Source organism: Odontomachus brunneus, unplaced genomic scaffold (genome assembly GCF_010583005.1).
Source record: "Odontomachus brunneus isolate Ranch 3 - 2012 unplaced genomic scaffold, Obru_v1 Obru_scaffold_039, whole genome shotgun sequence".
NCBI lineage: Eukaryota > Metazoa > Arthropoda > Insecta > Hymenoptera > Formicidae > Odontomachus > Odontomachus brunneus.
The window spans coordinates 828871-852233 of record NW_022639489.1 but is presented as its reverse complement, the minus strand read 5'-3'; the positions used below and the strand labels follow the sequence as shown (position 1 = coordinate 852233).

Below are 23363 nucleotides of genomic sequence, written 5' to 3'. Positions count from 1 at the left end.
GAATTAATAAACGAAAAAAATTAAAATATATAAATAGTATCACACATTTTTTAAAAATATTTTTCTGTAATGATAATCATGATACATATGTGAAAATATGTAAAAATGATATTTAGAAGAACTATGTAGCAAAATACGTAGATAGCTATTACATACAGGTACCTGATACAAAATTGCCAAAGCTCACTAATCTATTTTAATTAATAATTTAGGAATCTACGTAGTCGTTTGCAAAATTGTAAAGAACTTTTTTGTATTTATTTGTCTTCATATATACAAAAATACGATGCAAATCATATTTATCGTCACATTCTATACCGTATGTCGCACATTCACACACTCATTCGCTGATCTTCTTTAATTAATAACTCATAATTTTACGTAGTTGCTCGCGAGTAAGTAAAGAAATTTTTTATCCAGTTTGATCTAATCTTACCTTGTATATATACTAAGTAAATTATTTTTAAACTAAGTAATAAATGATTACGGACATAAAATTGTTAATTACAGAGGTATATGGCGATGAACCTGAACCTATCGTGGGTGGCGACGTGGCATCGCCTGGACAATTTCCATATCAAGTCTCCATTCAGCGATACGGCTCCCATACTTGCGGGGGAACTATTATTAGCGACACACATATCATCACTGCTGCTCATTGTATACCGCGTCTACAAATTCAGCAGATATCCTTGGTCCGTAAATAACAGTAACTAGTGAGAACGATTTGTTCGATTGTATTGATTTTTTCTTATACAGGATGTCTCACACTCCCCTCCGGGCATTTTGTGGGGACGTAGAACAGATTGAGATGAACATAAAAGTTACCTATACTGTTTTGCGACATTCGCAATAATTATCGAGATATAAATTGTAGAAAACTTGTAAATGATTATGCAGAATATAGTAAATGAGTCATAGTAGCGACGACTGCCGTCGTATACTTATACTTTAGGACAAATTGAACAAAGAAGTCCTCTATTATTTTCCAAATAATTACATAGATTTTTAATTATTAATTAAGGAAGATGAGTACATTATCACGCAAAATCCTGCAATAATCTTCTTTAATTAATAATTAAAAATCTATGTGATTATTTGGAAAATGATAGAGGATTTTTTTATTTAATTTGACCTAAAGTATAAGACATGACGGCGTCGTTACTATAACTCATTTACCATATTTTGCATGATCATTTACAAGTTTTCTACAATTAATATCTCGATAATTATTGCGAATATCGCAAAACGGTGTGGGACTTTTATGTTTACCTCAACCTGTTCTACGTCCCCACAAAATTCCCGGAGGAGAAGGTGAGACACCCTGTATATACATTATAAATAATATATAAAAAAATTAGAGATGCGGTAGTTTTTATTTCTAACGCTTGTATCATCATTTTCTAATTTACTCTACTGCTTCTATCTAATTCATTAAAAGTATTCGGTATGCAGACTGTTGTTACTGGAACAAACAACGTACGAACTGGAGGTGAACGACACAAAATCAAGTGCATTCAAGTGCATGAAGACTACAATTCTCTCTCACGTAAAATAAACAACGATATCGCTTTGATCACTGTAAGCATAATTCTCAGTTCTCCTAAAGTGCGTAAGGAAATATGATGTGTACACGACAATCGAAACGCTTTTGTTCTCGTAGTTAAAAACACCGATTAAGACGAGCAATGTCCAAGCTCCAATTTCTATAGCGAGTAAAGATTATGCCGATGGCAACCATAATGCTATAGCAAGTGGATGGGGAAAACTCGGCTTAAACAAAAACATACCGACAATGCTTCAATATCTCAAAGTAAAAGTTTTGACACATAAGGATTGCCAGACAGCACATCCAAGCAATTCTGTGAATCAAATATGTACCTATCGTGACTATGGGCAAGGTCTTTGCCATGTGAGTGTCTTACCTTATTTTATGCATAATGATCTGAAAGTAACTTTTTATACGTACGCGTATCCTCATTGAGAACAAGAAACAAGTTGAAAGAGTTACTAATTAAAAATATACAATTTTTTAGGGTGACAGCGGCGGTCCTCTCGTTTGTAATGATCAACTTGTTGGTATTGTCTCCTGGGGCAAACCCTGCGCTGTGGGTGAACCTGATGTATTCACTAATGTTTATACGTATCGGCCTTGGATTGAAGAACATCAGAAGAAGTGCTGATCATTCTAATAATCACAGTTGACCGGCGATCTATATTCCAAACATTACCAAGAATTTTCAGTTAAAGCGTGTGAAACACGTTGCTACTGTCATTAATACGTTCTATAGAAGTGATATAAAGGCATAAAATAAACAATAAAAAAATATAATTAAAAATAAATTATGTATTTCTCTTCCCGACATAAACTTTTTTTTTATGAAACCAATAATTAATCTAAAGCTATGTATGGAGAAAAATTATTATAATAAAAATTGCAATAAAAACTTTTGGAATTATATGGAGAGTGTGACTGAAACTATTAAATATTTACTTAAAAGTAACATGCAGCCATCAGTATATGAAAAAATGTGTCTTTTTTTCGCTACGATTTTAGTATTAAGGTTTTCAAGTTCGCAGAATCCGAATATGATACTAGAATTTCAAAATTCAAAATATCGGACCCAATATGGTGGATTAAATCCAATTATTTTTTCAATTTTTATCCGCCATATTGGATCTACTATCTTGAATTTTGAGATTCAGATATCATATTTGCATTCAGTGAAGCTTCATACAAATCACAGAAGAATAAATCTGTTTTTTTTAAGATATATATATATATATATATATATATATATATATATATATATATATACATCACACACTAATGGCACGTCTATTTTCTGTACATGTATGTTACCATGTATACACTCAAAAGGGATTTGATTTGTATCTATTCTGAATCTTCTTCGTGTTATCAAACAGAAAAGAATAAAGAATGATACTTACCATATTATATTTATCAGGATATTATATTATCTTTCAGACATTGTGTGTGAAAGTCAGCCTGTAATAACAGAGTGTCGCACATTTTAAACTAATATTATTATCATAAATAATAGGACAAACATAACTTTATATTTTATGCATAAAATATTTCATTAATTAAGAAGCAATTTCCATTCTCTTCTTCGACAAAACAAAATAATTTATGCGAATAAATGTTAAACTACTACACATGTAATGTAAACTTACAATGGATATATATGACTATATGATACTTCATTTGACGACAGGAAGGAAGTATATAATAAATTATGAGATTACATAAGTGTTTTTCTCACGACCATTGGTGCACGGAACAAATATAAGGCCTGCAAACATTATTAACAACTCAATAGACAAAGTAATTAATGTGCGACCAGTATAATACAAGGTAAATAATGGCAGCTGTTATACAAGGTCAAACACAAGGATATAAAAGGAAGCGCTGAGTGTTCTACGTATCCAGTTTGCAATTTGTTGTGGACCTGATTATCGAATTACGACCACCGAGATAATGAAGTTAGCAATTATGCTGGTTGTCGGCGTTATCGCCAGTAAGTAACAAAAGCCCGATAATAAAAAATCAAAAACTTACATCCAAGCAATGCATAATTAGCATATGTTAATATTGCTTATTGTACAAAATAGTAAATCAGAGAATATGAAAGAAAAAGAATTAATAAGTGAAAGAAGTTAAAATATATAAATAGTATCATGACTACATTTTTTTTATATATTTTCCTGTAGTGTTATACGTATTAATTATAAATTTATAAAAATGTGTAAAAATAACACATATAGAAAAACTGTATAGCAAAATACGTAAATATGTTTCAACTATTATGTACAGGTGTATGATATGAGGCTGTCAAAATTCATTAATTTCTTTTAATAAATAACTTAAAAATCTGTATGATTGGTCGCAAAATGCTAAAGGACTTTTCTGTGTCACATTGGTCTCAATATGTACAAAAGCGCAACACAGATCGTACATACCGTCACATTTTGCACTGCGCATTCACACACTCAGTCGTCGATTTTTTTAAATTAACAACTCATAGTTTTATGTGCACGGAAAAAAAGATTTGCTAATATCTGGACAAATAAAAATATTAACTGCAAAAGCAAATTTTTTTGCTTTCATAGCAAAGATATTTAGTTCACATAACTAAATAACTTTGCTATAAAAAACAAGAAAATTTCCTCTTGCAGTTAATATTTTTATTGTCCATATATTAGCAAATCTTTTTTTTCCGTGCGGTGGTTCGCAACTAACTAGAGAAACATTTTGTCTAATTTAATTTAATCTTACTTCGTATACTAAGTGGAATCTTTTTAGGCGAAATAATAAATAATTACGGACTTAAAATTATTAACTATAGAGGTATACGGCGATGAACCTGAACCTATCATGGGTGGCAACACGGCATCGCCTGGACAATTTCCACATCTAGTCTCCATTCGGGAAGATGGCCACCATATTTGCGGAGGAAGTATTATTGATGAGACACGTGTCCTCACTGCTGCTCATTGCATATCGTCTCAAAGTACCGCGCAACGCTTGGTACGTAGATAAAAGTAAATAAGATAGTAAGAAAAATATTTCCGATTATTGGTGTTTTTGCTTATATACATATTATAAATATAGCTTATAAAAATTAGAGACGCGATAGTTTTTATTTTTAGCGCCTTTTATCATCATATTATAATTCACTGTGTTACTTTTATTATAATTCACTGTGTTACTTTTATTTAATTCAACAAAAATATTCGTTACGCAGACTATTCTAACCGGAACAAACGACGTAGAAGGTAGAGGTGGTAAAGTACACCAAGTTCAGAGCGTTCAAGTGCATCCAGAGTACGACCCGTGGAGTGAACATGCGAATGATATCGCTGTGCTGACTGTAAGTATAATTTTCAGTTCTCTTAAAGTGCGTATGGAAATATGATGTGTACACGACAATTTGGAATATTTTTTTCTTCTAGATGGTTATACCGATTCGCTTCAACAATCTACAACGTTCAATTTCTCTAGCGAATAAAGATTATGCTGATGGCCAAACTCTTTGTATAGTAAGCGGATGGGGACTGATCGGCCGAAGTTCATTTCCGTCGCCAATGCTTCAGTATCTCCAAGTGACCGCGCTGAGGCATAGTGAATGCCAAAAAGCGTATCCAGGCACTACTGATAAACAGATATGTACCTATATCAGCCATGGAAAACGTACATGCATGGTGAGTGTCTTACTTTATCTCTATGCATAGTGCATCTAAAAGTGACTTGTTATACGTACGCGTATCCTCATTGGCAATAAGATACGAATTGTAAGAATTACTAATTAAAAATATACAATTTCTTAGGGTGACAGCGGTGGTCCTCTCATTTGCAATGGTCAACTTGCTGGTATTGTCTCTTGGGGCAACCCCTGTACTATAGGTGAACCTGATATATTCACTAATGTTGTCCATTATCGGGACTGGATTAAGCAATGACTACATTCGTACTGATCATTTGAATAATCGCAGTCGACAGGCGATCTATATTTCAGACATGATCCAAAATTTTCAGTTACAGCGTGTGAAACGCGTTGCTAACGTTATTAATATGTAGAAATAAAAATGATATGAAAGCATAAAGAAAAGAATAAAAAAATATTATTTTAAATATATAAATTTTGTATATATTTCTCTTCCTGACATAAATTTTTTTATGAGACCAATAATTAATCTAAAACTGTATACAAATTGTACACAACTGTATACAAGCTGGATACATATTGGATCTACTATCTTGAATTTTGAGATTCAAGTATCATATTTGTATTGAGTGAACTTCGAAAACTGTAGGACACCAAACTTCATACAAACCACAAAAGGATAAATCGGTTTTTTTTAAGATGTATATATATGTACATCACACACTAGTGGCACGTCCATTTTCTGTACATGTATGATACCTACACACTCAAGGGAATAATTGATTTGTATCTATTCTGAATCTTCTTCGTGTTATCAAACAGAAAAAATTAAAGAATGATACTTACCACATTATATTTATGATGATATTATATTCTCTTTCAGATATTGTGTGTGAAAGTCAGCCTGTAATAACAGAGTGTCACACATTTTAAACTAATATTATTACCATAAATAATAGAATAAACATAACTGTATATTTTATGCATGAAATATAGTTTCATTAATTAAGAAGCAATTTCCATTCTCTTCTTCGACAAAACACAATAATTTATGCGAATAAATGTTAAACTACTATACATATAATGTAGATTTACAGTGGATATACAGGGTGTCCGAAAAGTCTGGACACGGCCGATTTTCTCGGAAACTATAGAAGTTAGAGGAAAATATTAATATACATACAAAAGTTGTAGGGTTTCAACCAATCTATCAACTGGTCACCCTTGTTTGACCTTGACGAGTAGGTGGAGGTCCGTGGAGGTCACTTGGAGGTCAAGATGATTTTTCTAAATGGGACACCCGGTATTTGGTAAGGTCATGTGAAAGCTGGTCCCGAGCCCTTTCCAAAGCCCTCAGCTCGGCCACTTCACCTCGGAAGGAATCTAATTGGAAGGAAGATTGTGAAGAGTGAGGACGGGTGGGAGTGCCCTTGCCGGAATGGTCAGAGAAGAGAGTGAGCGCAATTGGTAGCGTACACAAAACAAACCGCCCTGTTTAGGGCGACCAATTATTCAGTCGTGGGATAACGCTCTGGTTAGGGAAAATTTGTTAGAAAAACAACGATCTTCCATCATCTTGGTTGGGAGATCGGCGAACAGTCGCCGTTGCGACCGAGGTGAAGTGGCCGAGCTGAGGGCTTTGGAAAGGGCTCGGGACCAGCTTTCACATGACCTTACCAAATACCGGGTGTCCCATTTAGAAAAATCATCTTGACCTCCAAGTGACCTCCACGGACCTCCACCTACTCGTCAAGGTCAAACAAGGGTGACCAGTTGATAGATTGGTTGAAACCCTACAACTTTTGTATTTAACATTTTCCTCTAACTCCTATAGTTTCCGAGAAAATCGGCCGTGTCCAGACTTTTCGGACACCCTGTATATAATTATATGATACTTCATCTGACGACAGGAAGGAAGTATATAATAAATTATGAGATTACATAAGTGTTTTACTCACACGACTATTGATGTACTGAAAAAATATAAAATCTGCAACCATTATTAACAACTCAATAGATGAAGTAATTAATGTGTGACCAGCGTCATACGGGGTAAATAATGGCAGCTGTTATACAAGGTCAAGCACAAGAATATAAAAGGGAACACTGAGTGGTCTACGTATCAGTTTGCAATTTGTTGTGGACCTGGTTACTGAATTACAGTCATCGAGATAATGAAGTTAGCGATTTTGCTGATTGTCGGCGTTATCGTCAGTAAGTAACAAAAACTCGATAATAAAAAATCAAAAACTTACATCCAAGCAATGCATAATTAGCGTATGTTAATATTGCTTATTGTACGAAATAGTAAATCAGAGAGTATGAGAGAAAAAGAATTAATAAGTAAAAGAAGTTAAAATATACAAATAGTATCATAAATATGTATTTTTTTAAATATTTTCCTGTAGTGTTATACGTATTAATTATTATAAATTTGTAAAAAAAAGAATGTGTAAAAATAACACATGTAGAAAAACTATATATTAAAATACGTAGATATGTTTCAGGTATTACATACAGGTGTATGACATGAAGCTGTCAAAATTCATTAATCTCTTTTAATTAATAACTTGAAAATCTGTATGGTTAGTCTCAAAAGGGTAAAGGACTTTTTTGTGTCACATTGATCTTAATATGTACAAAAGCGCAACACAAATCGCACATAACGTCACATTTTGCACCGCACACTCACACACTCAGTCGTCGATTTTCTTTAATTAATAACTCATAGTTTTATGTGCAAAAAATGTGGAAAAAAAAGATTTGCTAATATATGGATAACTAAAATTATTAACTGCAGGAGCAAATTTTCTTGCTTTCATAGCAAAGTTATTTAGTTATCACAACTAAATAACGTTGCTATAAAAGCAAGAAAATTTACTCGGAGTTAATATTTTTAGTTGTCCATACATTAGGAAATCTTTTTTTCCGTGTGGTTGTTCGCAACTAGAGAAGCATTTTGTCTAGTTTGATTTAATCTTACTGCGTATACTAAGTGAAATCTTTTTAGGCGAAATAATAAATAATTACGGACTTAAAATTATTAACTATAGAGGTATACGGCGATGAACCTGAACCTATCGTGGGTGGCAACATAGCATATCCTGGGCAATTTCCACATCAAGTCTCCATTCGGGAAGACGACGAGCATATTTGCGGAGGAACTATTATTAGCAGTACACATATCGTCACTGCTGCTCATTGCATATCGTCTCTCATTTTCGTGCCCGACTTAGTACGTAGATAACAGTAGCTGGTAAGAACAATTCGTCCGATTATTGGTTTCTTTCTAACATGTTATTAATATGGCATAGAAAAATTAAAGACGCGATTGTTTACATTTTCAGCGCTTTCTATCATTATTTTCTAATTCACTGTGCTAGCTCTATTTAATTCAACAAAAATATTCGTTACACAGACTGTTCGAACCGGAACAAACAATGTAGATAGCGGTGGTCAAGTACACAAAGTCAAGTGCGCTCAGATACATCCCCAGTACGACTCGAGGGGTCATAAGAATGATATCGCTGTGCTCACTGTAAGTATAATTCTCAGTTCTCCTAAAGTGCGTATGGAAATATTGTATGTACACGACAATCTGGAATATTTTTTTCCTTCTAGTTGGCATCCCCGATGAGCTTCAACAGTCAACAAGTTTCAATTCCTCTGGCGAGTAAGGATTATGCCAATGGCAAAAATCATGCTATAGTAAGCGGATGGGGACAGCTCGGTGCAAACTCAGGCAGTCCGACAATGCTTCAATATGTCGATGTGAGAATGCTGAGCTATGATGAGTGCCAAGAAGATCATCCAAGCACTTCTTTTAAACAGATATGTACCTATAACAGCTATGGGAAAGGTTTATGCATGGTAAGTGCATAACTCATAACTTATCTTATCTTATGCATAATACATCTAAAAGTCACTTTTTATATGTACGCGTGTCTTCATTGGGAATAAGAAACGAGTTGAAATAATCACTAATTAAAAATATAATTTCTTAGGGTGACAGCGGCGGTCCTCTCATTTTCAACGATCAACTTGTTGGTGTTGTCTCGTGGGGTATTCCCTGTGCTGTGGGTCGAACTGATGTATTCACTAGTGTCTACTATTATCGGGACTGGATTAGAGAATGTCAACAGATGTGCTGATCATTCTAATAATCACAGTCGACCGGCGATCTATATTTCAGACATTATCCAAAGTTTTTAGTTACAGCGTGTGAAACGCGTTGCTAACGTTATTGATATGTTTCATAGAAATGATATGAAAGTATAAATTAACAATAAAAAATATTATTTGAAATAAATTTTGTACACATTTCTCTTCCCCGCATAAACTTTCTTTTATGAGACCGATAATTAATCCAAAGCTGTATGCGAAGAAAAATTGTAACAAAAGTTACAACAAAATTCTGAAACCATATGGAAAATATGATTGAAATTATTATATATTTATTTAAAGATATTATGCACTCTAGATATCTTATTACAAAATTGTCATTGTTAAAATAGCCTTAATTAATTGCTTTTGTCATTGTTAAAATAGTCTTAGTTAATTGCTTTTGTCATTGTTAAAATAGCCTAAAATAAATAATATTATCAAAATAAAGAAAAAATATTATAGTTTTTGTGCAATTACATTTATTATATTTTCACATCAAAAAGGTAATTTTTGTGCAATTGTATTTATTGTTGGTATGAGTAGTATGTTATGATACTTATATAATAAAAAGGTGAGATAATATAAATATAAATTTTTCGATATAGTGCATTAGGTTTTACAAGTATTACTCTTTACAATTTTCAATATTTTATGACTTCATTCAAAGTAGACACGTCAAACATTAGAATACTCGTATGGTAATACTCATAGATTCGAAACTTTGCGTCATTTATCGCTGATTCCCTTATTTCAGAATTGTATTCCTTTGATGCTTCTTTCTCGAAGTCGAGTTTTAGCTGTTGCGTTATATAAATAACACGCAAAAATAAATTTAGAAAATTAATTAAATAATTACCTCTGAAGTCGAACTAAAATAATAATACACAGTATATATTTCTAACATAAAGAATCTTTTTTATCCATTAGAACGTAGAATATTTCGCAACTCAAAGTTCTGTCGATGGACGATATTGCGAAAGATGAACGGATTAATGTACGCCGTGCTACCTTTAATGACCGTTTATTAGTCGTAGACTTTTAGTTATTAATTGGAGAACATTAATATATATAATCGCAAGCGACTATCCACCTATTTTTTTCAAGTAATAATTCAAGAAACGCTATCACAATAACGGAATCCAAAAAACGATGTAGGACTTCTGTAGTCACCTTAGTTTGTACTATGTCTTCAATTTCGGAGCTTGTTCTAGGACAGCTTATATATAGTATACGCAACCCGATTCCAGATTACGATTAAATAATTTTCTTCTTTTAAGTGAGACATGTGTAGATACCAACTTTCATTTTATTATTTTTGTTTAAATATTTTTAAAAAACGTATATGGTACCCTTAGTGATAAATTTTGTTACAATTTCGTTAAAGGAAATGTCACTCTTTTGTCGCTCGTCCTTGGACATTCTTTAATTCGTGATCAGAGATTCTCTCCCATAACTTTGTTGATAATTGAGACAATTTTACAGCAATCGGGATAAATTTTTTTTTTAAATTAAACATTAATCAATGTAGAAAAAACTGTGGAGCCCGATTTTTTTTTAAATTCTTCTAAATGTTGCAATATTAATAAGAATTGAGTTCGTATTCAGCAATGTATAATGTGATATCAGTGGTAAGTATTAATTAATTTGTATCTATTCTGAATCCTCTTCATGTTATCGAACAGAAAAAAGCAAAGAATGATATTTACCACAAATTTTGTATTTATGATAATATTATATTCTCTTTCAGACAACGTGTATAAAATCTGTAATAACAGAGTTTCATACACATTTTAATCTAATATTAATATTACCACAAAAAATAGAACATAAATAACTTTATATTTTATGTATAAAATATAATTTTATTAATTAAGAAACAATTTACATTTCCTTTTTCGACAAAATGAAATAATTTGTACGAATAAATGTTAAACTACTCTACATTTAATGTAGAATAAAAGTAGATATATATGATTATATAATTTAGCTATCGACAAGAAGGAAATACATGATAAATTATGAGATTATAGATGTGTCTTTCACTCCACCGTCAATGCATCGAACAAATATAAGGTCTGCAAGCGTCATTAACAACTCAATAGATAAAATAATTAATGTGTGTCCAATGTAACACGGAGTAAATAAAACCAGTTGTTATACAAGGTCAAGCACCGATATCGGGTATAAAAAAGAATGTTGAGGAGTATCCAGTTGTCTACGTATCCAGTTTGCAATCTATTCTTGACCTGGTTACCGAATTACGATTATCGAGATGACGAAGTTAGCAATTCTGCTGGTTGTCGGAGTTATCGCCAGTAAGTATCTAAAACTCGATAATAAAAAATCAAAATCTTACATTCAAGTAATGCATAATTAACGTATACTAATATTGTTTATTATACGAAATATTAAATGAAAGTGTGAGGGAAAGAGAGAATTATATAATATATGAAAAAAATTAAAATATACAAATAGTATCATGCACAACATTTTTTAAAAATAATTTTCCGTAGTATTACATGCATTAATTATTATATACGTGTAAAAATGTGCAAAAATAACACATGTAGAAGAACTATATAGCAAAATACGTAGATTTCTTTTACATACAGATGCCTGATACAAGGCTGCCAAAATTCACTGACCGCTATTAATTAATAAGTTAAAAATTTACGTGGCTGTTCGCAAAATGGTAAAGGACTTTCATTTGTCTTAATATATACAAGAGCACAACTCATACTTATCGTCAGACTCTGCACTGTATCTCGCGCATTCACACACTCATTTGCCGAGCTTCTTTAATTAATAACTCAGTTTTACGTGGTTATTCGCGACTAAGTAGGGAAATGTTTTGTCAGTTTAATCTAATTTTATTCAGTATATATATTTTACGTAAAACATTTTTAGGCGAAGTAATAAATGATTACGGATTTATAATTATTCACTACAGTGGTATATGGCGATGAACCTGAACCTATTGTGGGTGGCAACATGGCATCACAAGGACAATTTCCACATCAAATCTCCCTTCGGGAAGACGACTATCATATTTGTGGAGGAAGTATTATTAGCAGCACGCATATCCTCACTGCTGCTCATTGCATAACGTCCCCAAATATCGCGCCGCGCTTGGTACGTAGATAATAGTAGCTAATAAAAACGATTCATCCGGTCGGTTTTTTTCTTGCATACATTTATTATAAATATGCCATACAAAAATTAGAAACACGATAGTTTTTATTTTCAGCGTTTTCTATGATTATTTTCTAATTCACTATGATATTTCTACTTAATTCAACAAAAATATTCGTTACGCAGACTGTTCGAACCGGAACAAACAACGTAAAAAGCGGTGGTCAAGTACACAAAGTCAAGTGCGTTCAAGTGCATTCAGGGTTCGACAAGTATTGCCTTGAGAACGATATCGCTTTGCTCACTGTAAGCATAATTCTCAGTTTTCTTGTGCATATGAAAATATGATATACGTATGATACGAGTGTACACGACACTCTGGTATATTCTGTTTCTTTTAGTTGGCATCTCCGATCAGCTTCACCAGTCAACAATCTGCAGTTCCTCTGGCAAGTATGGATTATGCCAATGGCCAAAATCGTGCTATGATAAGCGGATGGGGGCAGCTCGGTAAATGGTCAAACATGCCGACAATGCTTCAATATGTCGATGTGACGATGTTGAGCCATGATGCATGTCAAAAAGCGCATCCAGACACTTCTTCTAAACAGATATGTACCTTTAACAGCTATGGAAAAGGTGCCTGCATGGTGAGTGTTTTACCTTGTCTTATATTGTCTAATATATCTGAAAGTGACTTTTTATACGTACGCGTATTCTCATCGGAAATAAGAAACGAGTTGGTAGAATCACTAATTAAAAATATACAATTTTTTAGGGTGATAGCGGCGGCCCTCTCATTCACAACCGTGAACTTGTTGGTGTTGTCTCCTGGGGTATCCCCTGTGCTAAAGGTGAACCTGATGTATTCACTAGTGTCGACTACTTTCGGGACTGGATTAAGGAACATCAACAGAAGTGCTAATCATTCGAATAATCACAGTCTATCGGCGATCTATATTTCAGACATTATTCAAAATTTTCAGTTACAGGGTGTGAAACGCGTTACCAACATTATTAATATGTTCTATAGAAATGATATGAAAGCATAAATTAACAATAAAAATATATTATTCAAAATAAATTTTGTACACATTTCTCTTCCCGACATAAATTTTTTTTATAAGACCAATAATTAATCTAAAGCTACATATAGAGAAAAATTGTAATAAAAATTATCACAAAATATTTCTGAAACCATATGGAAAGTATGATTGAAGTTATTATATATTTACTCAAAAACATTATGCACTTTTGACATTTCATTACAAAATTAACGTAATTACTTGAGTGTTTTTGTCATTGTTAAAATAGCCCAAATATTATCAAGATAAAGAAGAAATATTATAATTTTTATGCAATTACATTTATTATATTTACACATCGAAAAGGAATGTGTAATTGGATTTGTTGTTGGTATGACTGGTATATTATGATATGTATATAACAAAAAGGTGAAATAATATAAATATAACTTTTACGATATAATACATTGGGTATTAGGAATGTTACTATTTATTATTATAATTTTCAATATTTTATGACTTTTTTTTAAATACATATATTAAACATTATAATACTCGTATGATAATATTCATAGAGTCGAAACTTCACGTCGTTTATTGCTAATTCCCTTATTTCACAATTGTTTTTGATGCTTCTCTCTCGAAGTCGAGTTTTAACTGTCGCGTTATATAAATAGCACGCACAATAAATATAGAAAATTAATTTAATAATTATCTCTAAAATGGAACTAAAATAATAATACATACGTGTAAATTCCTAACACAAGGAATTTTTCGTTGTTTTGTCCATTAGAACGTAGAATGTTTCCGTGACTCAGAGTTCTGTCGATGGACGAGCGTCGCAAAAGATGAATGGATTCATATGCACCGTGCTGTCGTTAACAATCGTTTATTACTTGCAAACAATATGTTCAATAAGTCTAGCGGTCAATTCCGCAATAACCTGATCGATGGGCCGTTCTCGGAATTCAGACATCACAAGAACTTTCTTATATCAATTTGCGACGTACATACTTCAGCCTACAAGTTTTATGCTTGAACAACGTTCGAGCTTTCATTACCGATATTTATGCTATATGTTGACAACTTGATATCAAATCAATATTTATCCCGAAAAAAAACGATAACGAACGAGTTATCGCTTAAATTCTCCTATAAAAGGGCTTCCAAAGATCAATGAAATCCTGTGGAACTTATACTTGTAGGTTTCGACGTGTTGTGGAGTTCATTGAAGACAACATCAACAGCTCGTGTCCATATCTTTCCGCGATTTTCCTATTCCGTTACAATAACCAAGTCGTTTTACTTCAGCGGCAAGAAAAACATTTTCCAACAATTATGTTATTAAGTTGCAATAAAGCATATTTTTTAACAATCATTACTTAACGGATATAAATGACATTTTGCATAACGTGATGTGAGTGGAAAATATTAATTAATTTGTGTCTATTCTGAATCTTCTTCATGTTATTGAACAGAAGAAAATAAAGAATGATATTTACCACGATATATTTATAGTGATATTATACTCTCTTTAAGACATTGTGTGTGAATGTTAACCTGTAATAATAGATTGCTACATATTTTAATCTAATATTATTACGATTGATAATAGAATAAACATAATTTTATATTTCATGAAATATAGTTTCATTAATTAAGAAGCAATTTTTATTCTCTTCTTTGAAAAGATAAAATAAATTATGCAAATAAATGTAAAACTATTACAAATTTAATATGGAATTAAAGTATATATGTATGACTATATAAAATTTCCCCTTTCAAAGGGAAAGAATTATATGATAAATTATGAGATTACATAAGTGTTTTACTCACACAACTATTGATGTACTGAAAAAATATAAGATCTGCAAACATTATTAACAACTCAATAGATGAAGTAATTAATGTGTAACCAGCGTCATACGGGGTAAATAATGGCAGCTGTTATACAAGGTCAAGACCAAGAATATAAAAGGGAACACTGAGTGGTCTACGTATCAGTTTGCAATTTGTTGTGGACCTGGTTACTGAATTACGGCTATCGAGATAATGAAGTTAGCAATTTTGTTGGTTGTCGGCGTTATCGCCAGTAAGTAACAAAAACTCGATAATAAAAAATCAAAAACTTACATCCAAGCAATGCATAATTAGAGAGGGTTAATATTGCTTATTGTACAAAATAGTAAATCAGAAAGTATGAGAGAAAAAGAATTAATAAGTGAAAGAAGTTAAAATATACAAATAGTATCATGAACACATTTTTTAAAAATATTTTCCTGTAGTGTTACACGTATTAATTATTATAAATTTGTAAAAATGTGTAAAAATAACACATGTAGAAAAATTATATAGTAAAATACGTAGATATGTTTCTATTACATACAGATGTATGACATGAAGTGGTCGAAATTCATTAATCTCTTTTAAATAATAACTTGAAAATCTACGTGATTGGTCGCAAAATGGTGAAGGACTTTTTTGTGTCACGTTGGTCTTCATATGTACAAAAGCGCAACACAAATCGTACATACCGTCAGACTCTGTACCGTATCTGGCGCATTCATACACTCATTCGCCGACTTTTTTTAATTAATAACTCGTAGTTTTACGTGGTTGTTCGCGACTAAGTAGAGAGATTTTTTATAGTTTGATCTAATCTTATCCTGTATATTAAGTGAAACATCTTTAAGCGAAGTAATAAATAATTACGGACTTAAAATTATTAATTACAGATGTATATGGCGATGAACCTGAACCTATCGTGGGTGGTAACATGGCATATCCTGGACAATTTAAACATCAAGTCTCCATTCAGGAAGACGGCTACCATATTTGCGGAGGAAGTATTATTAGCAGCACGCATATCCTCACTGCTGCTCATTGCATATCGTCTCCAAGTATCGCGGACCGCTTGGTACGTAGATAATAGTAGCTAGGAAAAACGATTCGTCCGATTATTGTTTTTGTTTTACGTATATATTATAAATATGGCATAGAAAAATTAGAAATGCGGTAGTTTTTATTTTCAATGCTTTTTATTATTATTTTCTAATTCACGATGCTACTTCTATTTAATTTAACAAAAATACTCGTAACGCAGACTGTTGTAACCGGCACAAACAAAGTAATAGGAGATGGTGAATTATACAAAGTCAAGTCCGTTGTAGTGCATCCAGGGTTCAGCATGGATCACCTTCGGGACGATATCGCAATACTCACTGTAAGCATATTTCTCAGTTCTCCTGAAGCGCATATGGGGATGTGATGCTTACACAACAATCTGAAACGCTTTTTTTCTTCTAGTTGGAGGAACCGATTCCCTTCAACAGTCGACAAAACGCAATTCCTCTGGCGAGTAAGGATTACGCCGATGGCATTAATCGTGGTATGGTGAGCGGATGGGGAAAACTCGGTGCAAGCTCAGGCACACCGTTATACCTTCAATATATCGATGTGACGTTAATGAAGCCTAGTGAATGTCAAAAAGCGCATCCAGAAACTACTTCTAAACAACTATGTACCAATGAAGTGGGGCAGGGTGTATGCATGGTGAGCGTCTTACCTTATCTTATATTGGGTGCTTCCGAAATACCCAGAGTTGGGTCGAGTTGAGTTAGTTCCACTATAGTATATGTAACGGATACTATAGTGGAACTAACTCAACTTGACCCAAACCTGGACATTTCGGAAGCACCCATTGTGTAATACATCTGAAAGTGACTTTTTACACGTATCCTCATTAGGAATAAGAAACGAGTTGATAGAGTCACTAATGAAAAATATACAATTTCTACTAGGGTGACAGCGGCGGCCCTCTCATTCACAACCGTGAACTTGTTGGTATCGTCTCCTGGGGCATTCCCTGTGCTGTGGGTCAACCTGATGTGTATACTAATGTTTACCATTATACGCCCTGGATTGAAAAACATACTCTCTGATCATTCGACCGGCAATCTATATTTCAGACATTATCCAGAGGTTTTAGTTACAGCGTGTGAAACGCGTTGCTAACATTATTAATATGTAGAAATAGAAATGATATGAAAGCATAAAGTAAACAATAAAAAAATATTACTTGAAATAAATTTTGTACACTTTTCTCCTTCTGATAGAAATTTTTTTTTATGAGACCAATAATTAATCTAAAGCTGTATACGAATTATATTGTTAAAATAGCCCAGATATTACCAAAATAAAGAAAAAATATTATAATTTTTGTGCAGTTATATTTATTATATTTTCACATCGAAAAAGAAATTTTTTAATTTTTGTGCAATTGTATTTATTGTTGGTATAAGTAGTTTGTTATGATATATATGTAACAAAAAGGTGAAATAATATAAATATAAGTTTTACGATATAGTACATTGAGGACTACAAGTATTACTATTCATACTTTTAATTTTCAATATTTGATGACTTCATTTAAAATACGTCAAACATTAAAATACTCGTATAGTAATATTCATAGATTCGAAACTTCACGTTGTTTATCGCTGGTTCCTTTATTTCACAATTGTCTTACTTTGATGCTTCTTTCTCGAAGTCGAATTTTAGCTGTCGCGTTATATAAATAACACGAAAAATAAATCTAGAAAATTAATTAAATAATTGCCACTGAAATATCGAACTAAAATAATAATACGCATGTGTAAATTCTTAACACAAGGAATCTTTCGTCTTTTTATCCATTAGAACATAGAATGTTTCCGTGACTCAGAGTTCTGTCGATGGACGAGCATTGCAAAAAATGATCGGACTCATATGCATCGCACTGTCTTTAATGACCGTTCATTACTTGTAAACAATATGTTTATTACTTGTAAACAATATGTTCAAAGAGTCTAGCAGTCAACCCCGCAATTGCCCGACCGATGGACTGCTCTCAAAACTCAAACACTGTCACAGAAAAAACTAAAGATGTGACACTTGCCTACATATAGTTACTTGCCTAAATATAATGTACACAAACACAACCCTTCTAGAAATTTCATACTGATAAGTGATTATTTGGCTAGCGATAATTACTGTCGTTCAATAATTTTATTACTCGTACGAGCAATAAAATTACTATTTATTACTGACCAATTTATTACCAACCAGTGATAGTTTTCTATAAGAGAAGTGGGTATAACAAACGACATTTTATATAACGTAATTTCATTTGTGAATATTAATTGATTTGTGTTTCGTTATGTTTGTGATTGTCTCTTCGCGTTATCAAATGGAAGAGAGCAAAGATTTATATTTACTAAAAGATATTTTTACTTATATACTCATTATACTTATACTTTGCCAGACATTTTTTAAGTCAGCGTATAGTAATAGTGATAGATGTTTTAATCTGTGTAATTTTTTTTATACTACTATCATAAATCATAAAACAAATATAACTTTATGTTTTACGCATGAAGTAGTTTTATTCATTAAAGAGACTATTTTTATTCTCGTTTTCGACAAAATGAAATGATTTGTGCAAGTAAATGTGAAACTATTCCACATTTAATGTAGAATTAAAACAGATATATATATATATATATATATATATATACGTGTGACTAAGTTATATGATATTAATCTGCCGGTAAGAGAATATATATATTTGAAACTGTAAGACGAAAGTTTTAAGAAAGTTTTTTTGTCGACGTCGATACATAAAGAAACAGAGGATTCACAGGTGTTATTAACAATTGAATAAGATAAAATGCGTAATGTACGTCCAGTGCAAACACGCAAACAAAGCCAGCTGTTGTGCAACATTCTACACAGGCACCAAGTATAAAAAGGTAACGCTGAATAGTCTACTGTATTCAGTTTGAAATTCGTCCCGGATTCGATCACTAAATTACGGCGACTAAGATAAAGTTCACTATTTTGTTCATTATCGGTGTTATCGCCAGATGTGAGTAAATAAAGTTGATAATTAAAAATTATGATTTACGTACAAACAATATAGTTACAGTATGTTTATCTTTCTTTTTTAGTGCCTGACCAATTTAGACATTAAGTCTCGTCATAGAAACGATCATATATGAAAGGAAGTATTATGAGAGTCACAACATCGTGCTTGCTGCTCATTGCAAACTGAGTGAAGAAGAATGGAAACACTATGTACGTAACAGTAGCTAGCAAGGATGATTCACTCGATTATTGATTTTTTCTTACGTCACATTATAAATATGATATAGAAAAATTAGAGCCGCGGTAATTTTTCTTCCCAGCGCTTTGTATCACATCTCGTCTCCTAATTCATTTCGCTATTTCTATTTAATTGATCAAACATATTAGTACGTAGACTATTGTAACCGGTACCATCGACTTGAAAGAGCTAGACGACGAAAAACAATATCAAGTGCATTCAAGTGCATCCAGAGTACAAGCCGCGTATCTTTCTCAACAATATCACTGTAATCACTGTAAGCATAATTCTCAGTTTTTCTAAAGCACAGGGATGTAATGCACGACAATCTGAAATATTTTCGTTCTCCAATCGGCAATGCCGATTAAAATCAACAATCTACAAGCTCCCATTCCTCTAGCGAGTAAGGATTATACCACTGGTGCCCAATAGTGTACAATAAGTGTGTGTGTGTGTGTGTGGATGGGGAAAAACTACTATAATTCCGGCGAATCTTAAGTGGATCAACGTGAAGATTCTGACCCTGTCTAAGTACGGACGTAAGCACTTTTACACCAAAATCACTGAAAATCAAATATGCACCTATAAGAGTCTTGTCAAGTGAGTGTCTTATCTTATGCTTAATATATTTACAAGTGATTATTTTATACGTATGCGTATCCGTATTGAAAACGAGAAACGAATTGGAAAACCATTAATTAAAGTATACAATTTTTAGGATGATAGCGGCAGTCCTTTCATTTATTTCGCTACTTCTATTTAATTGATTAAACATATTAGTACGTAGATTATTGTAACCGGTACTTGAAAGAGCTAGACGACGAAAAACAATATCAAGTGCATTTAAGTGCATTTAAGTGCATCCAGTACGAGCCGCGTATCTTTCTCAACGATATAACTGAAATCACTGTAAGTGTATCTTTCATTCGTAACGGTGAGCTCGTTGGCGTCATCTCTTGGGGTCGTCCCTGCGCTATAGGTAAACCTGATATGTTCACTACAGTCTTTAACTATCTGTTTTTCATTCAAGAATCGAAGTGCATATAACTCGAATAATCACAGTCGATCGGCGATCTACTTTCCAGATATAAGCTAAAATTTTCAGTTACGGCGTGTGAAACACGTTGATAACGTCATTAATATTTTTCACGAAATGATATAAAAGCATAAACTAAATAATAAAAAATATCATGCGAAATAAACTTTTGTGCATATTTCTCTCCCCGGCATAAATTTTTTTATAAGACCAATTTTTAATCTAAAGCTGTGAGCGTGTACATGGAGGAAAAATGTTATAAAGAGATTATAACAAAATTTCTCTCGAATGGTAGCCTTATGTTTTATGTATGAGGCAGTTTTATTCATTAAGAAATAATTTTTATTCTCTTTTTCGACAAAATGAAATAAATTGTGCTAATAAATTTGAAACCATTCCACATTTAATGTGGAATTAAAGCAGATATATGTGTCTAAACTGTATAATATTCATCTACTGGCAGAAGAGAAGCGTATACTTTATGAGATAAAAGTTACATTGTTTTCTCGACGTTAATGCATCGAGCAAATAGAGAAACCGCAGGTGTTATTAATAATTGAATAGGTGCGTGATGTACGCATTAACAGGGTGATAACGCGCAAACAAAGCCAGCTGTTATGCAAGGTTAAGCACAGGTACCGAGTATAAAAGGAAACGCCAAGTGGTCTACTATATTCAGTCTGTAATTTGATTTGGGTTCGGTTATCGAATTACGACGATTAAAATGATGAAGTTTATTATTTTACTGATTGTCGGTATAATCGCCAGACGTGAGTAAACAAAATCGATAATTAAACATAATAACTTAGGTACAAGCAGAGATTAGTTTATGATACTTGTTGTACAAAATATTAAATAAGAGAGAGAGAGAGAGAGAGAGAGAGAGAATTATTATATAAAATATATAAAAATATATAAATTTTATGACGCATATTTCTTAAAAATATATTTTCCTAAATTTATGCACATAAATTATTATGTGCAAAAATATGCAAATATAATATAGGTAGAAGAATCATATATATATATATATATATATATATATATATATATATATATGTGTGTGTGTGTATATGTGTACTTTACGCACACTTATATGTATTGAGTGAAACATGTCTAGGTGAAGTAATAAATAATTACGGACTTAAAAAAATTATTAACCGCAGAGGCATACGCCGATGAACCTGAAGCTATTATGGGTGGAAATAACGCAGCGCCAGGTCAGTTTAAATATCAAGTCTCTATTCAGCACGGTTCACGGCACGGTGAACTGTACGGTCAACATATTTGCGGAGGCTGTCTTATTAGCGAATTCCATGTCGTCACTGCTGCACATTGTGTACCGGAAGATAAAAATACATGGAGATCCATGGTACGTACACAACAGTAGCTGCCGAAAACGATTTACTCGAATATTAATTCTTGTCTTAGATACATTATAATAAATAGGATATTGGAAAATTAGAGAGTTTCCACTTCTAGTCTTTTGTATCGTCATTTTTCGTTTCATTCTGTTACTTCTATTTAATACGTCAAAAATATTCGGCACACAGAGAGTTATAACTGGGGCCCTCTGGTCGATAAACAACGACGGCGAAAGTCACGAGATCAAGTGCATTTCTACGCATCCGAACTACACTGGTGACATAAATACAGGTTTGAAGCATGATATCGCTTTGATCACTGTAAGTCTAATTCTCAGTTCTCCTAACGCGCGTACGGGGATGTGATGCAACAATCTGAAATGCTTTTTTCTTCTAGTTGGTAACGCCAGCTTCGACGAACAATGTTCAAGCTCCGATTCGTCTAGCGAGTAGGGATTATGCCACTGGCCAATATCGTGGTATAATAAGCGGATGGGGAAAGACAACTATGGACTCAGACATGTCGCCGATGCTTCAATGGGTCCAAACCAATGTTCTGAGCCAGTCTGAATGCTTACAAACGTACCATCCAAATACGATTCCACAACAGATATGCACTTTAGAGAAGGCTGGAACAGGTGCCTGTACCGTGAGTATCTTACCTTATATCATGGTAGATATATCTGAAAATGACTATGTACACGTGTCCTTAATGAGAAACAAACTGAACGGAGTTAAAAATACACAATTTCTTAGGGTGACAGCGGTGGCCCTCTCGTTGTCAACGGTGAGCTCTGTGGTGTCGTATCTTGGACCGTACCTTGCGCCAAGGGTAGCCCTGATGTATTTACTAATTTGTTTTATTATCGGGACTTTATGATAGATAGTGTAAACAAATGTGCACATATGTGAGTCGAATAATCACATTCGGATAGCAATCTATATTCCAGATATTTCCTAGTGTTTTTAGTTGCCGTGCGTGAAACACGTCGGTCTCATCACTACGATTTTCCATAGAAATAACATAGAAACATAAAATACACACAATAAAAATACTATCCAAAATGAATTTCATGCGTGTTTGTTTTCTCGATTTAAACCTTTTTTTGATAAAATCAATAAATAATTTGAAGTTACATGGAGAAAATATTATAATATTTATTTAATATTATAAGAGTATGTTTCATATTATTATATATTTACTTAGAAATATTATAAATATATATTATATATTTATTTAAAAATATTATGCACGCACTAGGTATTTTATTACAAAATTTTTGTAATCACTCGAAAGTTTTTGTTATTATT

The 23363-nt window shown here is 32.7% G+C and overlaps 5 protein-coding genes across 6 annotated transcripts in view; all 5 read left to right on the top strand.

The window, feature by feature from the left end:
* Window positions 1–2343, top strand: part of LOC116844090 (transmembrane protease serine 9-like) — a 13320-nt gene extending 10977 nt beyond the window's left edge. Inside the window, exons 12-15 of the mRNA XM_032815215.1 lie at window positions 511–695; window positions 1456–1581; window positions 1664–1912; window positions 2037–2343. Of these exons, the coding sequence (XP_032671106.1) occupies window positions 511–695; window positions 1456–1581; window positions 1664–1912; window positions 2037–2183 (707 nt within the window). The 3' untranslated portion in view covers window positions 2184–2343. The remainder of the gene's footprint in view (window positions 1–510; window positions 696–1455; window positions 1582–1663; window positions 1913–2036) is intronic.
* Window positions 2344–3463: 1120 nt separating this feature from the next.
* On the top strand, window positions 3464–9498 carry LOC116844088 (serine protease 53-like). Its single transcript, XM_032815214.1, has 10 exons — window positions 3464–3542; window positions 4371–4552; window positions 4770–4895; window positions 4978–5226; window positions 5353–5428; window positions 7353–7403; window positions 8243–8424; window positions 8608–8727; window positions 8811–9059; window positions 9194–9498. The coding sequence occupies exons 1-10, from the start codon at window positions 3503–3505 to the stop codon at window positions 9338–9340; spliced, it is 1422 nt and encodes a 473-aa protein (XP_032671105.1). The 5' UTR covers window positions 3464–3502; the 3' UTR covers window positions 9341–9498.
* Window positions 9499–11567: 2069 nt separating this feature from the next.
* LOC116844163 (chymotrypsin-1-like) lies at window positions 11568–13528 on the top strand. The gene is made up of 5 exons (XM_032815357.1): window positions 11568–11668; window positions 12304–12485; window positions 12672–12791; window positions 12887–13135; window positions 13264–13528. The coding sequence occupies exons 1-5, from the start codon at window positions 11626–11628 to the stop codon at window positions 13408–13410; spliced, it is 741 nt and encodes a 246-aa protein (XP_032671248.1). The 5' UTR covers window positions 11568–11625; the 3' UTR covers window positions 13411–13528.
* Window positions 13529–15488: 1960 nt separating this feature from the next.
* LOC116844166 (chymotrypsin-1-like) lies at window positions 15489–17598 on the top strand. Its single transcript, XM_032815361.1, has 5 exons — window positions 15489–15602; window positions 16246–16427; window positions 16614–16733; window positions 16817–17062; window positions 17311–17598. The coding sequence occupies exons 1-5, from the start codon at window positions 15563–15565 to the stop codon at window positions 17449–17451; spliced, it is 729 nt and encodes a 242-aa protein (XP_032671252.1). The 5' UTR covers window positions 15489–15562; the 3' UTR covers window positions 17452–17598.
* A 1703-nt stretch (window positions 17599–19301) lies between these two features.
* Window positions 19302–23121, top strand: LOC116844155 (chymotrypsin-1-like). 2 transcript variants are annotated; one of them, XM_032815350.1, is made up of 6 exons: window positions 19302–19415; window positions 19498–19624; window positions 21855–22060; window positions 22242–22373; window positions 22450–22701; window positions 22809–23121. In XM_032815350.1, exons 3-6 carry the CDS (start codon window positions 21884–21886, stop codon window positions 22962–22964), a joined length of 717 nt encoding a protein of 238 aa, XP_032671241.1. In that variant the 5' UTR covers window positions 19302–19415; window positions 19498–19624; window positions 21855–21883; the 3' UTR covers window positions 22965–23121. The 2 variants fall into 2 exon arrangements, with proteins under 2 accessions (XP_032671241.1, XP_032671239.1); XM_032815348.1 differs by lacking the exons at window positions 19302–19415; window positions 19498–19624 and adding an exon at window positions 21035–21458.
* The last annotated feature ends 242 nt before the right edge of the window (window positions 23122–23363 follow it).